Source organism: Cuculus canorus, chromosome 5 (genome assembly GCF_017976375.1).
Source record: "Cuculus canorus isolate bCucCan1 chromosome 5, bCucCan1.pri, whole genome shotgun sequence".
Classification (NCBI taxonomy): Eukaryota; Metazoa; Chordata; class Aves; order Cuculiformes; family Cuculidae; genus Cuculus; species Cuculus canorus.
This window is the reverse complement of record NC_071405.1, coordinates 49675017-49692514: the sequence shown is the minus strand read 5'-3', so window position 1 is coordinate 49692514 and position 17498 is coordinate 49675017. Positions and strand designations below refer to the sequence as shown.

General features: G+C 45.7%; 1 protein-coding gene across 6 annotated transcripts in view; it reads right to left on the bottom strand.

The window, feature by feature from the left end:
- PRDM11 (PR/SET domain 11) overlaps positions 1-17498 on the bottom strand; it is a 48811-nt gene that overhangs the window by 15980 nt on the left and 15333 nt on the right. For 2 of the 6 annotated variants that reach the window (XM_054066902.1, XM_054066905.1), the window contains exons 2-7: positions 15269-15387; positions 14920-15023; positions 13737-13999; positions 12692-12759; positions 12329-12360; positions 10791-10854 (exon numbers count right to left, since the gene is read on the bottom strand). In XM_054066902.1, coding sequence (XP_053922877.1) covers positions 10791-10854; positions 12329-12360; positions 12692-12759; positions 13737-13999; positions 14920-15023; positions 15269-15384 — 647 coding nt within the window. In that variant the 5' untranslated portion in view covers positions 15385-15387. Of the gene's footprint in view, positions 1-1759; positions 4948-6698; positions 7112-10790; positions 10855-12328; positions 12361-12691; positions 12760-13736; positions 14000-14919; positions 15024-15268; positions 15388-17498 lie in introns of those variants that run through there. The other 4 variants (XM_054066907.1, XM_054066908.1, XM_054066903.1 and 1 more) reach the window with 4 other exon arrangements.

Sequence of the window (17498 nt, the reverse complement as noted above, 5' to 3'; positions counted from 1 at the left end):
TAGAAAACTCTCCAAAACACAACTTTGCATGGGAAAGGGAGAGCCTGGTTTACTATTCCCACCAGGGCTCACTTTTATTACTAAGTACTTTGTTAAGCATAAGCATGCTTTTCGTGTTCACTTTCCTCCTGCCTGTAAACCCCTCCAAGTTTCTGCCTGAGAGACTCCTTCAGCTGTGCTGCCAGCATCCTGTGGCTCCAGCTGTGCCTCAGTGTGTTGGGGAGCTGGGAGGTGAGCACAGGCTGGAGGGCACAAGCTGCGTTACTGCTGCAGCCAACCAATTCCACCCAACGCTGCCCAGCCAACCAATTCCACCCAGCCTCCTGCACTGCCAAGTTCACTAGGTGGTGTGAAGAAAGCCTTTAACAGACAGCTGTAGAATTACCCAGTCACAAACCTGTTTCTTCACAGCTGCTGGCAACTAGTAACTGCTTTATGCTCTGAGAGGGCATTTACATTCTCTGAGGTAATGTAAACGGGGATGAGATCATCCACATCAGTGAACTGCTTTTGAAACAGTGCTTCCCAACCCTGGCTCCCACAAAAGCGACCCCAGGGGCACAAATGACAGAGGTTATGAAGGATTACACAACACCTAAACTCTACCTACTGGTCTAAGGCACCTTATGCCACACTGCACAGCCCAGATTACTGGCAAGTGCTTTCCCAAGGACAGAGGAAGTCACTCCACAAACAGTAGCCTGCTTGGTGAGGAAGGGGCACTAACTGCCTGCTGAGCAGAGGAGAGACTGTACCAGTTCTACCCTCACTGACATTATCTTCCCAAGACTGAAGTGCTCACATCCTGAGCAAACATTTCTGCAAAGGCTGGAAAGCAACCAGTCGCCCTCTTGATGCCAAACACCCAAGCTGAATGGAGGCAAGAAGCCTACCTTGGTTTTGATACCCAGACCAGGCACAGTTAGGCTGACACAAGTACTGCACGCACAGAGGCACAGCCCTGCTTGCATAGCAGGTTTCCCAAGGGACTGTGATCCCCAGAGGAAGAACAGAATTGGGACTGCCACGGCAGCAGATGCAGCCACCCAGAGCTGCTCCTGTTCTGCAGACAGGCATTGCCACCAGCTGCAAATAGGCCATTTCACGTCCTGCTCAGTCCCTGGGAGGAGCCTGCCTCAAGAACACCACAGATTCTGCCCAGGCAGGACCAGTCATTGCACCAATGGAGATCATTTATGACCCATTTGCAGGGCCACCTTTCCCACAGCCTTTCTAGCTGCTAAAAAACATCCTCATCTTCCTTTTTTCCTAAGCCACAGCCCACTCAGGACACCAAATTGCCAAGTTCTGCAAGTGAGCACTCCCAGAAAAACATCAAGGTATATTTCAGCAGCTGGATCCATTCCTCCTCCCAAGGGCAATGGAGCAGCCAGGAGAGACAGTGAGGAAGAAGTGCTCCACAGCCAGAGGGAGGCTCAGGCTTCTGCCTCACCTCTCTGCCCTAGAATTGACCCATGCATCCATCCCCGCCCGCTGGCCCAAGGGTGCTCTGCTGATCCCTTGCTAGGGCAGAGCACATCAGGCAGAAGGCTTTTGCCCACTCAGTGTCAGGTGCAGAGCCAAGGCAGAAGAACCCACACAAGAGAGCCACCACCAAGCAGCCAGATGCCATGGGGTGCCATACCCGCAAACCCTGCCTCAGCTCTCTGAGTCCCCTCCAGGAGACTCAGCGTCTGCGACAGGCTTGTTACCAGTGCAGGCAAAATATATGAGAGAAACAAATGACTCAACAACAGCTGTGTTATAAGTGTTATATATTTATTGCATCCTTAACAAAAATAGTTTTAAAGAGAGAATTTTTTCAACATCTACAAGACATGGAGATACTGGGGTTGAACACAGCAGTTTGCTTTGATACGGGCACAACAGCCAGGTAACATGATGGGTGCAGGAGGAAGTATCCTTTGCGAGCCAGTACAGAAAAGCCACCCCACTGAGGTCTACAGAGGGCAGGAGATATGTCTCCAGATCTGAGCCAACCTGTAATAGTTCACAGAGGAAGCTGAGGGAGACATCAAGGCAGTTCACAGTACAAGGTCCTTTTCTCCTTGCCCAAGACCAGCTTTTGGAGGTTTGCATTAGAGGCTGGACATCCTGTGCCAGGACAACAGGGTTCTCTTCCTAAATGCATCTGTGTGGGTACACTGATGGCAGCAATGATGCAAACTTCCTCCAGTGCCCAGCACCTCCACAAGACTCCCCCTCTACAGACTCAAGGGTTCCTCGAAGGGATCCCTCCAGACAACATCAGAGGAGCTAATCCTATCAGTATATCCATGGGGAAACATCAGCAGGGACCAAATATAAAAATATAAAATATTACTTCTAATATATAGCAGCACTGTATTGACTCAGAAAGCCTTTAAAACATAACCATTTTTTCAGTTCCTGATTCATAAATTAGATTCTCTTCTACCAGATTTCCCAGTCTTCCCTTCAACTGAAGAAAGACTGTGAATTTTGCATGACAGAAATGTTACAACAGAAGTAAAATGATATTCTCAGAGGAGGGGAGCAAGTACTGCTCTGGTCTGGCATCAGCACAAGGAATGTCTTCTGCATGAAGCCAGCATGGGTCATTCCTCAGAAAGGAGGCTTTTCTCCTTGCCAGACCTCTGCTTCCTTGAGCAAGGGCCTTTTATTGCACTGATGAAAATACAACACTTGAATTAGAATTACAGAACAATGGAAAAGAAAAATGGAAAAGCACACTATGAATGCCTGACAAGCAGACATACAGTGAGCTTTCCAGAAGAGAAACTAGTACACTGTACTTTCAAAGGACAGGACAGACACATTAAAGAAGATCCTTCAAGATCACATAAAAAAGCCATCCTGCTATACTCTGCTGTTTATGTTCAACTTCTGCTGAAGTTCACGCAACTTTTTGTCCAAGTCTGTAGCTCTGACATGGCATGATGATAGGCATGCATATAACTTGAATAATTTCCTACAAACCACCTCCACTTACAATAGGACAACCCAGAGAGCAATGGTGTGCTAACTGTGTGTAACATCTGGGCCCTTTTCCCTGCTGAAGCATGACAGGATAACAGCCTAGATTTTTCCAGAGATGAGGGCCACATGGTAGGCGCAGATATTCAAAACAGGCAGACGGACATCGTAAAAATGCATGTTTTCACCACCTGAGATGACATTATTAAAGCCTAGTTTCAGCATCAGGATTGTACATGGAAACCTCATAGAGCACTACAGCAATTTGAATGTTCTAACAGTTCTTTCTTGCATCTGTATGGGGAAAGAAAGGAGAACAAAAGCAACATGTCTAAGATAGCTGTGAATTTAGATTGTAAACACTTCACCATAGGAGAACACAGTGCAGATCCCACTCTAAATAACACTAAGTGCAAAGTAACTATACTGAAACGGACAGAATTACAGTGATACAAAACCAACCTGGTCCCGAGGTCAGAAGCAGGCCCTATTATCTTTCCTTGTTTCTGTACAGTCTCTCACATTTTGAAGAGGGTGAGATGGTTCAAAACTGAAGATTATAACACGCAAGAAAGTACTATTGATACAATTATCTTTAAATGTTGTCACATTATGAAATAGTTGCATTTTAACTGTAATTGTGAAGGGTAGGTAAGGGTTTCAGTCTGAAGCAGACGAAGATTAAACTCTTTGACATAAGTGCACACGGTACTGCAGGATCCATACACATAGCAGGCTTCTCAGCAGTCTAAAACCACAGTGCCGAGATCTGTCTTCCCGTGCTCAGCATCATGCCTTCTTCCCTTCCATGCACAAGCTCTGCTTTTACACCTCTCTCCCCAAACCTGTGTGTAAGTCTCAGTAAGCCCCTCATTATTGCCAAATGCAAGATAAAACTAATGAGCAATAAGAGTCGTTAGAGTCATAAAGATGTATCTCCATGCAGCACATATGCTAATTTGCAGGAGATGATGGGAAGGCCATAGCAGGGTAAATCTGTGGATTATTGCAAAGGGAGCTCTGTAATACACTGCCTCAGTAAATAATGTTTCACAGGCATGAGAAGAAATCAAGATAACAATTCCTATTGTACCTCTTAGCTTATAGAGCATGCAAAGCATGGGGAAGCCAGTGAAAACTCCTAATCTCTGAGCACAAACATGTTCTACATCCAAAGCTCTGAAAAATCTGAGATTCCTCTTTGCCATTGCAGAGGGCCAGCCCTATTACTCAGCTGCCATAATTCATACTGCTCTACTAGCTAGCAAGAGGATGGACAGGTTAGGGCAGCTGTTGACCTTCCCCACAGAGCACTGATACACATGGAGAGGCCATGTGGGCATACAGCAGCTCAGGAAAGGGCATCCTTCCTTAGTTTATACGAAGCAGACTAAAAATGGTGTTTTCTCTTTCGTGATCTGGTAGTCCGTGCAGGAGGAGTCTGTTTTGGTGGGTTTTGGTTAGGCTCTGCACTGGGCTCAGGGGGCTGTTTTGTGCAAGCTGCTTCCAAAAGAGACCCCTGCATGACATTATGATTCTGTACCCTATGGAAAGCCTGAACCCCATCACGGATTTCTGACAGGGTCTGGCACATCTGGCCAACTTGGCTGTTGAGGTCAGCCATTCTCTGACCAATGACATGCATGTTGTCTGCCATGTCTCTGTGAATAGCCACCAGCTCCTGGCAGAACTGCCTAAACAGGTCTGTTTGTTGTGTGTGGGAATGGAGAAGCTGGCGACTGAAGCTGGAGAGGGGTGGGCTCCTTGTGCGGGGGTGTGCGGGTCTGTAAGACGAGTTGGTGCGCGGGGATGGACGGTGCAGTTCCTGTCTTTGGCTGGTAGCTTCCAAGTGCTCCGATGAGGAAGACGCGTGGAGGAAGGAGAGCCCGGAGAGCTGGTTGACTCCTCCACTGGCCCTCTGCAGTGATGAGAAGCGGTGTTCCTGAGACGTGCTGGGCAACTCTTCGTCAGCTTAAACAGAAAAGGAAGCATGAATTATTAACGTGAAATCCTTCACAACTTTAACTTCTGTTTCATGGTATCTCAAATCACTTGCAAAAAGGGTTTTCCTCTCCTCCCAGTTTGCCACTTGAGTAAGCCTGTAATTCCTGATGCATAACTCAACATGCACGTGCTACAACGTTAGCATCTGGGTAACAAGCTTAGCCATAAGAGGCCTGAAGAGCAGGTGAACCCAGTCAACCAAAGGGGAATCCAAGCTGCCATGGTATTCTGTACAGAGCTTTGTTCATTACTAGAAGATAAGTCCATTTCAGACAGCAGCAATGACTCCCCTTCCCCAAAATCATAACTAGCTATAACACTCCAACATGTTGGAGGGACAAAGGCTCCTGGCCTTTGGTCCAGTCTCAGAACATTCTGACACATTCAGTTCCTCATGCCAAAACCCAGTAATTTCTTACATCCTCTGCACTGAGAAAAGCAGACTAGTATTTGCTGCTTGCAAAGTCTGTATTGCAAGGCTGCTATGTGGCTTGGCATCACTAAGAGAAATGAGTAATCAGCTATAGCAGCAACAGCACCTTGTATTATCTGGACAAGTATACTTGATGCAAAAATCAAAACCAAAGCAAAATATCATGTAGAAGTTCTCATTAGTCTGATGTGAATGACGTGCCAGATCATGGGCACAGACACATCAAGTGTAAGAAGAGATGATACCTCATCTGTTGCTACTGCTTGCTATCTCCTTGCACAAGCTGTATTCATTTTACCTCTGAAATAGCACTATTGGCTTCCAAGACAGACGCAAAGAATGACCAAGTCCAACTTTGTCAGTTCTTGAAGATTTCTGTCCTCACTTTCCCACTTACAACATTACTTTGGATACAAGAGAGGAATTAAAGTGGTAGGACAGCGCCACTCATGAACGTTAGTTTGCTTACTTCCCAAGAAGTTATCCCCTCTCTCCTTTGTTTCCCTAAAAACTCACAGACAAAGATGTTGCAGCTCCAAACCAGAAAACTGCACATACGGAACTGGTGAAAGAACCTACAAAAAGCAGCTTGTGTTTCAGCACTGGAAGATGTCTTGAGAGTTGTGGTGCAAGAAGATTAACTTAGAAAGCAGGGCCAGTAGTTTCTTTAAAAACAGCGAAGAAGGAAGTCATTATCATCTACCCTTCTCACAGCACTTGTGCTAAGCTTTCAGACCACTAGTGAGAAACCATTAGTGGCCTGGCCTCAGAGAGTAAACACCAGTGATCGCTGAGCCTCCTCAACAGCCCCCCTGGAAGACAGTGACTATGCAGTGATCCATTAGTGACATGCACACAGTTCTCAGCTTGACCACATTGATGTTTTATTGGGATGCATGCAAGACAAAGAACTTCTAATCCTTTACAAAAACTTTTTCACAGACTGAAGGTAGTTGCACGTCAACTAAATATTTTCCCTCACTTGTAGGATTAGTTCAGATTTATGACCCATTAAGAAAGTGGAATCTGAACAATGTCTACCCTTAGAAGACAGCATGGAAAAGAACTAGGTGAACAGATAAAGAAGATGATCTTAACTTGAAAACAGCTTTCCCTCAATCCATCTCAACAACCCATGATCACCAGAGCAGGCTTGAAACCAAACACGGTAGTAGGACCCGGCTTGACAGGCAAGCCAGGATCTCACAAACCACAGAACACTATCCTGGTGTCAAACTGAGATATGCAAGCATAAGAAAAGAGGTGGTAACGCAATGATACTCACAGCTTGTTGACAGGCTGTCAACCACGTCCAGATCCGCACTCTGGAAGCCGTGCATCTGGTGTGACGAATGCAGCGTCGATTCGATGGCTCTCTCATGGGCGGTCAGGACGATGGCCGAGGGCCGCCCCATGCTGCCAGGGCTGGAGAGGGACCTCTGCATGAACGCCAGTTTGTCCTTGGTCCTTCTCTTCATGTCGTCCCATCTGTGTTTAATGTCTTTTACAGACCTGGGGACCTGGCTGACTGATGTGATCTGTCTGGCTATGCCTTCCCAGATCTTGTCCCTGTCAGCATGGGATAGACGCATTGTCTCCCTCCCAAACAGCATGGCTTCATTTCGGGTCACCTCAGTGACCAGAATGTTCAGTTCTTCCTTGGAAAACTTGGGCTTCCTTTTTCGTTCAGCCATGTTCCTTGGGTTGAACATCCCACAAAGCACAATTGGGTAAAAGGAAATCAGCGCAAAGCATCCCCCTGTATCCAACCACTTGGCCAGTGTGGCACTGGGGCAGAGGAGTTTGGTGGGATCCAGCTCCCCCCACCCGCAATAACCTTTCAGTTTTCTTCACACCAGGAAAAGGCAGACGTTTTGTTTATAAGAGGCAATTTTCAAGCTTAAGAAAAAAACACCAAGGAACACTCGCATGAAGGAGCCTTCTCAGCTTTACAATTAAAATGAAATTTTACACTTTGATGCCCTGACTTACATATGAGAATTTCAGTACATCCTCACATCACTTGCTACAGTTTGTGCATGAAAAAAGCATGAGAACTCATAATCATGTCGATGAATTAAGTTTCTAAGGTGACATTACTTCAAAATGGGTTCTCAGGAAAGTTAGAGGCCTGAAATATATCTTATTTTTCTGCCTGGCATAAGATGCAATGGAAACTTTCACGCTACTCTTTCTGTTAAAACTTGCAGGATTTCATGCAGAGGCTACATCAAATTAGAATTTTTTCAGAAGAGGGAGATCTTGACAAGGCTCACAGGCAATTCACTTATCCCAAGGAAAAGTCTTTTTTCCAGTACCAGAGGTACTGGACATCCAGCCTTTGTCTGCTTCTTAACAAACTCTTGTTTCATGCAGAAAGGGTTGTCATTTCCTATTGTTATCAAATAGAATGAGGCCACCCATTTGCTTTTCCTGGCTAGGCTTTGCTGTCACTGACAGGAGTCTATTTCCAGTTTGTGGTGCTTCAAATGAAAAACTCACAGCCTCAGCCCACTGAGAAGAGGCAGCCATCCTGAGAACAAGCAGTTTTGTCCCAAGAGGTGTGTACGCATTTATTTTTCCAACTACAGTTGAAGGAAACTTCAAAAATAAACAAAACATTAGTCCTAAATAGAGCTTTTTTAGGGAGTAGATGTGTGGGAAAAGAAGGCAGCCGATCTAGTTGATAGGGAAAAAGAAAACAAACTACACAAGAGTTTTGCACATAAACAAGGTGGTATTGCAGACAGAGGAATAATCCGGCAGCCTCAGCAATGGACACCTGTGTATAAGCACACAAAACAGCATGGAAGAGATCGGAGGCCAAAGAGGAGCAGAACTGCTAGGAAAACTTAGTGTATGCCTTGATTTGAATTACAGCAGTGCAAAGCAAAATGCCAAAATGATTATTCTAGTGTTACACATTACAAAAGACTGCTTTTACACTGTTCAAACAATTGAAAGCACGGATGTCAAGAACTTGTTTGGAAGAGGTCAACCTTTTTTGGTGCTTATGTCATACAGTTCTTAATATTTTAAAAGGAACATCTCATATAGAAATCTACATCAGCATGAAGTTATGGTGGAAAACACAAGACTCATCTGAGGTAGAAGACTTCAGTGTTAATATAAACCACCCTAAAAATCTGTCACTACAAACCTAGAAAATTAATGTTTTAAAAAGATATTAAGATGCAACACACAAGACATAAGACATCTTAATGTTAGGGCATGTAACAACCATAACTCTGAAGCAACACTATGGAAGGGAAAATCTTTTGGCTTCCCCATGTATTAGTTTCCTTTCTTCTTATGGTCCGAAATTAAATGAAACCAAAGACACTACCTACTAGCAATAACTAGCATTACTAGCAATTATACTAGCTATACTATTAGCATCTTCGCAATGCTAGGGGAATAAATGCTGGGATAGCTCAGATTGTCCTCTTTCAAAAAACCACATTTAATCCTAAAATTGTGGCTGAATGCCTTGTGTCACACAGGCAGACTTTAGCCACTCCAAAATACTTTCTGCAAAGTCAGTATAAGCAAAGGCCTCAGCATTTTTCCCCACTTGTCCCATGTTTTTGATGGCCCTGCTGGCATCTCCTCAGAGGTGGGCACCTTTCAGGGCTGCCACAGCCCAGCAGAAGAAAGGTGGCTTGCGGTGCTCTCATGTGAAAGGTGCTTGTGGGCTGCAGACTAAGAAAAACCTACAGAAAGGCAGAGTGACCCTTGTCAGACGTCGTTCTAGTTTCTCCTTAATGCTGTTACGCTGCTGTTTAATGAATCTCACTGACAATGCTGCCCGCCATTTGGGTAAGTGTCAGAAGCTGTTAACCTTGGTTAAAGCTGGAAAACCGGTAGGAAATGCTGCTCGAAACCAGGCCACATACAGGGAGAGCTGTGAGCTAAGTGCACAGATACATCCTTGAGATATTCTTTTGGCAGAGCTTCATTTATAGAGGGACAGAATGAGCATTTAGATTTAGAGAAGATGGTAATGAAATGACGGAGAGCCAGCAAAGCACTCGCTACACTGACCTAAAGGATTAAAAAAACCCCATCCAAACTTAAAAAGAAAAAGGAGTTCTCTCAGCTGAACACTAGAAGATATGAAGAGGCTAAATGGAACACTGAGCAAGGAACATTTACAGTTTAATTTTTATCTCATTCAGCAAAACTAGGCTTTGTGTTTATTCTCCCCGGGTACCCACAACTGCACTGCATCATCAGCGCCTTCACATGGCGGAAACACCTCCACTGACAAGCTGTTCTGGTGAAAGGGAGCAACAGTATTTTGTAAAGTGCCCCTGGGCAGAGGCGAGTGCAGAACAAAAATCTCTCCAAAGCTGCTCAGAACCATTGGGGTGGGGTTAGGAAACCTGCACACCCTCTTCTCTGCTCAACTTATGGCTCCTGTCACTAGCTAAGCTGCACCAATGGTGAATTACAGTTCTTTTTGCTCTTCCCAGACAAGGTATCCCATCAACTGTACTTAGGACAGCCTGTGCTAGACCCCGATATTCAGATTTCAGGGTTTCCCTGCATTTGCTGTAGCATGGCTTTGGTCAAAATTACTTAAGATAACTTACGTATTCCAACAGCAAACTCAGCACAAACAGTAGTGAGCTGGGTCCAGTTTAAATCTTTAATTCAATTAATGTCAGATTTCCAGCAGGCATGCTAACCTCCTCCTTATAAGAAGGCAGACAGCATTTACTGTCATAGAAACCTTTTTTCCTTCATGCATTTCCTTTAATATGCAGGATGCCTCTAGGAGAAGTCACTGATATTTGGAATTACCTCCCTAGGGACGCTGTGTGGGTTTTAGCAAGCTCCAGATGAGCCCCAGCTGTGGGCCCGCAAATTCACACCCCAGTCGAGGTCAATCTGAAAGCTCAAGATTGTACAGCTATTTTTTAAAAAACATGTGACATTGCAAACTATGTGAACAGTGGGCACTTAATGATCACCCCACAAAAATATCAGTTTCATAAAGTATTGGAAACAACAGCACTTCACTCCGGACAGAGATGTAGGGTGCATTATACATGTGCCAGCAGCCAGCTTGGGATAACATGCTCCTAGAATCAGGAGTGTCTCAACTGACTGGGCTGACAAGGGAAAGGGTGAGAGAACGGTACCATTGCCAGGCCAACTGCTACGCTTTGTACTTCTTCCTCCCTGCCATCCGCTGCCCTGGGTAAACAACCACTGAAATTAAAACAGCAAGTGCTGCAGTGTACACATTGTCCTCAGTGGGAACATGAAAATGGACTCGGATGTGGTAGTCAAACAACAAAAACAATAGCCAGATCTACAAGAAGAGAGAGGAGTCAGCCCAAGCTGCCCTCCCCATGCCATACCCACCTACCCAGAGGGTGAGTAGATCTGCTTTGCAAAGAACTCCATCTGTGAGTGATGGCAAAGAGCACCATCTGAAAAACAAAAAGAGCGCTGTCTACAGCGTCCTGGAACTATGGTTTCTGTGGGTAATCTCCGTGACAGGTAATGTCCTATCATAGGATATCAAGTGCATCTCTGTTTGAAAGCTAACAAACAAAACCAAGGCTTTTGGAGGACTACCATCTCCACTTGAACTGTCAGTCAGACTGTACATAATAGTGCTATTAGAACCAATTTCCAAGATTAAAACCAGAAAGATCTGGTTCAGCCTGCAGAGGTCCTTTGACACATCCTTTACCAGAAGAGTAGCAAACACTGCTTTTCCACAAAACCACAGCCTCCTCACCTCTCATGGTACAGAATGGCCCAGATCACACTCATCTCGAGACTTGACCATGACAAAATCTAGGCAAGAACATTCTGTTCTTTGGTGCTGAGACCAGGAATAGTGCCCACTTAAATCCAGACATCAAGCTTATGTTTATGGCACTAGGAAGAAGAGTTTATCATAGGATTTTCACTTTCAAAAACTATGCTTTCCCCTAGTATCACTGTCATCCAGATCGTATCAAGATCCAGCTTTAGAGCACAAAAATCTCACTCTGATTTTGAACTTTGTAATCTTTACTTCAATATACATCTCCCCCTGCCTATCTGTCCACTGCTTCTTTTTGGAGTGGCAACTCCAGCCTCAGCGCAGGTCTAGCATATTCTCACCAGTAGTAAACAAGTGTAATGACTGGAATTCTTCCAGAAAATGAGATTCTTTGCTGAACTCTAGGAATCTAAGTGCCAGAATATCTGCTATCCATGTGAAGACTCAAATGGAGCAAAATCAGCGCGACCAGCTTTGACAAGCTGGGTCAGTCTTGCATCTACATGTACCTTCATACTCTCTGCTCCCTTGGCGAGTGACAAGTGAAAATCCTACACATTCCAGCCAACGAAACAGTAAACTTCCACGCTACTTTACTCTTGTATGAAACGCCTTCTTGAGAACAACCACTTCCAAAATTCCCCCCAAAAACAGGATTTGCCCTGATGTAGGACAGGCAACAGTACGCAGCGATGTCCCATTCTGGCATATGCACAAGGCTCTTCAGCACTTTGCCTCTGTCTCAGGAGGACGCAAGAGCGACCAATGTTTTGCAGGTATTTGCCAATACTTGAAGCACTGCATCATGATTACACACACTCTTACTGTTGCAGTTAAACCAAAGCCAGACTGGCTCCTGGTTCAACATCGACTGGTATTTGGGTTCTGCTCTGTTAAGTCCCCGGGCCAGCAGAGGGAGCACAAGCACACTCATGATTTCTACCTTCGGAGCTGCAGCAACTCCATGTTTCTTCTAACACTGTAAAGCTGACACTACCAATGACAGCCACCACACACAACTGTTTCAAGTGGAGCCCAGAAAGGAAAATATAAAAACAAAAAAAGCACCTCTTTCAATGTCTGTCAAATGGGAAAGGACAAAAAAACCCCAGAGAGAATAAAAACATTACCTTGGGGATAATGCAAAGCGTTTTGCAAATATCTGAACATAAAGAGAAAAGAAACGGAGTGAGACCTTGTCAGCATTTTTAAGACTGGATAAATAGGATCATCTTTATCATTTGTCCTCATTCCAGAAAACAGCCATCCTCCATACACACATCCTTGTTTTAGTCCCTTTCATTTAATCTGATTCCAGAGTATTCTTATCACAATAAATACAGAAGGAGCACAAGCACACCCTTTAGAGAAGAAGGAAGGGGTTGTGGCATTTTGGTTTGTTCTTCTGTCACACAAAATAACAAGGAGTGTTTGATGGCCTTTCTCTGGAAGACAGAGCCCCAAAAGAGAAGGTAGAAGAGAACTGGACTCACCTCATCCAGTTTGCTTTGGTTTCATCTGTTCCATCAATGGATTTGTAGCGGTTGTTCTTATCAACAATCTGCAGAACAGAACGGATGCAGTCAACTAGTTGGTCTGGACAGGAGAAGGTCTATAACTCTCAAATCACTGCTTCAGTTCCAGCATTAAGTCAGGATGTGAAACTCTACGCCATGAATCTCGACTCTCCCAGTACTACAGGCTGCCACCCTGGATATGTGTGTGGAGGCTACTCCAAACTGACTAAGAAGCATTTTCCTATGTACAAGTATCTGTAACACAGAACTATAGATGCAGCTGACAAAATTGTTAACAGTCCTGAGATACAAAAGATTAACTTCCCTTTCAGGACAGGGCTGAGACACACATTTATTTTACAGACAGAAAAATGTGAGCAGCATTTCATACCAGTAACTCTCAATTTTTTCCCACCCGTAACTCAAGTCACACATCTCACTTCTCATGGTAATTAATATCTGTCAATCTAGTGACATCTCTGTCTCATAGACTGAACAAGGATTGTAATACTAGGGCAAAAATACGGGGCTTGGTGCTGGAGTCTGCATGTAGATTAGTTCCTGATGGACTGGATCTCATCTTCCCTGGCCTCTTGGTCTGCTCAATCAGGCTGGGAAGGAGTGCTGCAGACCTATGACAGCTCTCTGCAGTCTCTAGATACAATCCTTCCACTATCCTACAAATTACGACCAGAGCAGAGAAAGGTACAGGAGGAGCTCTAGAGGTTGAGTGGGAATGGAAGAACATGGCAAGGGGGAAAGGAGAAGCAAGCTCTGCTTCCTACAGCTGTGAACTGAACCCAGGTGCCATAGCAGCTGTCTCCTCTCACGTATCCACATCCTTAAGATGCTAATAATTATGCCAGGTTGATGTTTGCTTACTGCCCACATGGGTCAGTAGAAGATCCTCAGAGAAAGGGGAGGATGGCTAAGGTCTGTCTCTCTGACCCTGACCCACAACTCCCCTAGCTCTGACTGGCATGGGTGGGGCATCACTTTTTTGGGGAGACATGTCACTCACCAGCCATGAGAAGAATCCTGCAGACTTGTCCTGGCTAGAGATCTGCCCCTCGTATGGACCGAAGATGTGACCTTTGGGGATCACTTCATTCATACAGCGCACATCGTTCTCCCCAGTGGGCTCTTTCACCACCTCCATTCCAGGCGGGATGGTCAGTGCTGCCCGGTCAGGAATGCCGATGGGCACTGGGGTGTCAGATACAAACACTGGAGGGCCATGGTTTGGGCATTCATCCACAAAGTACTCCTGGCAGGACTCACAGACTGTGGAAGCGAGGGGAGCAGGGGTTAGGTTGGGCGGATGTGATGCCCATATAGACTCACATAACTCACAGGATGCACAGTGCTCAGGCCAGCATGGCCCAACTCCCTGCACACCCCCTGGCCCAACTGAGGCCCCTGTCCAAAGCCCAGCCTCCACACACACAGATGCTTCACCAGCTGCTCACTTGTTTTGACACACATCTCTCAACAAGGGCTCTGCCCCAACCCACACTTGCCCAACTAACACCGGCACTTGCATGAGCCCTGGCACCCTACACAGATTCACCACTGACAGCTACAAGAACAGAGAAAGACCCCATTACCATCTGCAGAGATGGAGGCTGGGGATCCTTGCACATTCCTGTTTAACAGCAATGTCCTTAAGCCAAAAGGTTTGATTCACCACACACCAGAGGGGAATGAAAACAAATATCCCTGTAAACAAGTACTCTCATCATACAGCCTTCATTCTGTGCTTGGGAGAGAAACAGCATTCCAGGCACTTGCCCTGTGGCCAGAGAGGGACTCAGGCCTACAGTTTGATATTTTGTAGGTATGCCCATGTAACTGGGACCAGTTATCTTTCATAGAATATGGAGGGAAAGAGTTGTCGCCCAGACAACGCACCTTTTGCTCTTTCTGGGTTTTGCAGACTCTTGAGATTTTTCCATGTGCATTTTTATGTTTCCACAATGTTTTCCACCCACCTCCCTACCACTGCATAGCCCTGTCATCAACAAGCTGTTTTGGTGCAACAGCTTCTCTATCATATATGCCAGTATTTTCAGCAGAGCACACAAATTTGTCCCTGGCTTTTTTCTTCCCTGCTTCCTGCCCCAAAGTGGCAGGACACTGACTAGGAAAGACCGAAGTCTATTCAAGCAGCAGCATAGCTTTTCCCTCACTCACAAGACACTTACACCAGAAATCCACTTGCTGAAAGCTCTTGGTCATGATCAAATCCCGTTTCCCTTTCAGTTTCTTGGGCTCCCCCTCTATGGACTGTGGGTCAGGCCTTCCAGAGCTGGCAAGGGAACAACAGAAAAGTGACGTTAACCTACCAAGATGCATCGAACCAGCAAACATAGCCTGCATGGCCTAGCACACGAGCAGGCAACCAGCCCTGTCATACACCTCAAGAAGACCTCATAAGTGAAGGTTTTAATAACTTTCAGAAGTCCAAGTATATCCCTCAAAAACAACTTTAAGCTTTGGGGAAGTGGGAGACAAGGAGGTTAGAGTGCATCAGACTGAAGCTCAGCTGCATACCAAGGCTGTCCATACTCCTGGTCCCGGCGTGGAGAACAGGCCTCTGTTTTTATTGTAACCATCTCCCCTAAGGAAGCCTGAGTCTGGATCAAACAATCCTTCAAGTTTTCACTCATGTTCTGAAAAAGAATGAAGAAAGGAGGATAAAAGTGAGTGGCAAGGAAATCACAAACTTTCTCCCCCAGGAACCACAGCCTTCTTCCCCCTGGCCAGGACACAGCCAGTAAAGTAGACTCCCTCCCAGCACCAAGAGCTGCTGTCATGTGCTGGGGCACCTACATGCACTTGTAGGTGGAAACTCCCTCCCATGCTGGGAAGGAAAAAACAATTCAGTTGCAGGTCAGGTGAAGTGAGTGAGACACCATGGAGAAACCTGATACATAGGGAATCTGAAGTATGGGCACAATATGCATTAAGACATTGTCCATGGAATTTAAGACTGATGTTAGGATGTGTTATGGAAACATGTAGCACCACTACCTCAGATTAAATCTTTGGGGACAGAATGACAAGAGGAATGCATGTCATAGCATGAACCAGGATCCATCTATGAAGATAACATATGCCAGTCTGGGTCTACTACACTCCTGCAGATAGAGCTTTCCGTGTGCTCCAGACTCCTCTGATAAGCAGGTAAGTGCCTACGGTGCCCTGTCAGACTCATCAAAATTTCACAAGTCATGCTCTCAATCCTCCTGTCCCTTGTGATGACTGGACCTAAGCTACCACCACCCTTCTGGCACGCAAGCTGCTGTAGTGAAAATGCTTCTCCCTCCGTTCAACGCAAGAGCCAGGAACCACCTAATGAGGGTTAAGGACAGCAGGCTCCAAAAGGATAACAATTCCCTCCTCCCCCCATCATGGGATCATGCTGAAGAGGAAATATTGATAAGACAAGTAATGATAATTCAGAACTGGTTTAAGATTTCTGAAAGGCCGCTAAGCTTCAGAGCAACCCAGCTTGACACAAGGAATAAAGCAAAGCATCACTTGTCTCTTCATTGCATTCATCTTAATACTTTCTCAAGGGCACACAAACTGGCTGCTGTCAGGCACCATACCAGATCAGACAGACTTCACAGCTGCTTCCCCCAAAGTCCCCTGTGATCCCCGTTTCCATGTCCACTGCCTGATGGCACACTCTGCTATGCTTGCACACTTGCAGCACCTGATGGAGAGGCGTCATCAGCTGGTCAGACTCCTTCTGTCAGAGGAGTTGGTGGAAGAGCCTGACCCCATTGTGATCTGGCTCTGGGCATCCCAAAATTGTGCCTCAGGATACAAATCCCTGAAGACAGGAATTTTCTTATTCCATACATGCTTGCATGGGACTAAGCACCACAGAGGTTTGATCTGCATTTGTGCCCTGTTTACAGCGAAAAGGAATGTTATTCCCAGCCTCTGTGGCTCCTCTTTGTGCCAGGGGACAAATGATTAATTTTTCCAGCCCAGCTCCTCACATGCCAATATGTAGCCTGAAAGATCTTTATCGAGCCTTTACGAAGGAAGCACCAGTTAATATGCTTATAGTGCTCTGAACGCAAAGCCTCAGCATGAGTACAACTAGATACACGCAAACACGTGTACTTTTAAGGCTTTTCAAGATGCTTAAAACAAGACACATTTTCTTTCAGAATTACCACAGTCAGTCAGAAGGAAGGTGATATTAAGGGCAAGGAGGAGCTCATTATTTCGGCAGACTGAGCCCTGAGTCTGTGCTCTCTGAAGTGAGAGGCAAGCTCTCCAGTCCTGTCCCCATGCACCAGCCGATGCTGCAGACAGGGGCTACCTGCCATTCCCCGAAGAGAAAGAAAGTCCTTCCTGAAAATTGTGCCGTAAAGCAGCTCAGGAGGAAAAATGTGGCAGCTAGGGGAGGGGGAAAATGTTAAAAAAACAGAAGAGATGGGTGCCGTCCCACAGCTGGATAGTTGTGGGGCCTGCAATGGCACAGGAGAGCTGGATGTGAGGCAGATGCTCTCAGTCAGAAAATTCACCCCTTTTGGAAGCCTGGTGGACAGGGCACTTGGAGTTAAAACACCCACAACACCTAAGGCTTCATCGGGAGGAGATGTACACATCTGTCTCTGAAGAGACAATGGCTTTTCCTTTCCCAGACTTCCTTCATGGAGGCTCCTCTGTTACAGAGTGAGGAAGACCCTATGCACAAGGCTGGCCACCGCATTCCTTCAATGAACTCCTGGTTAAACTACAGAGTACCTCCAACATGGAA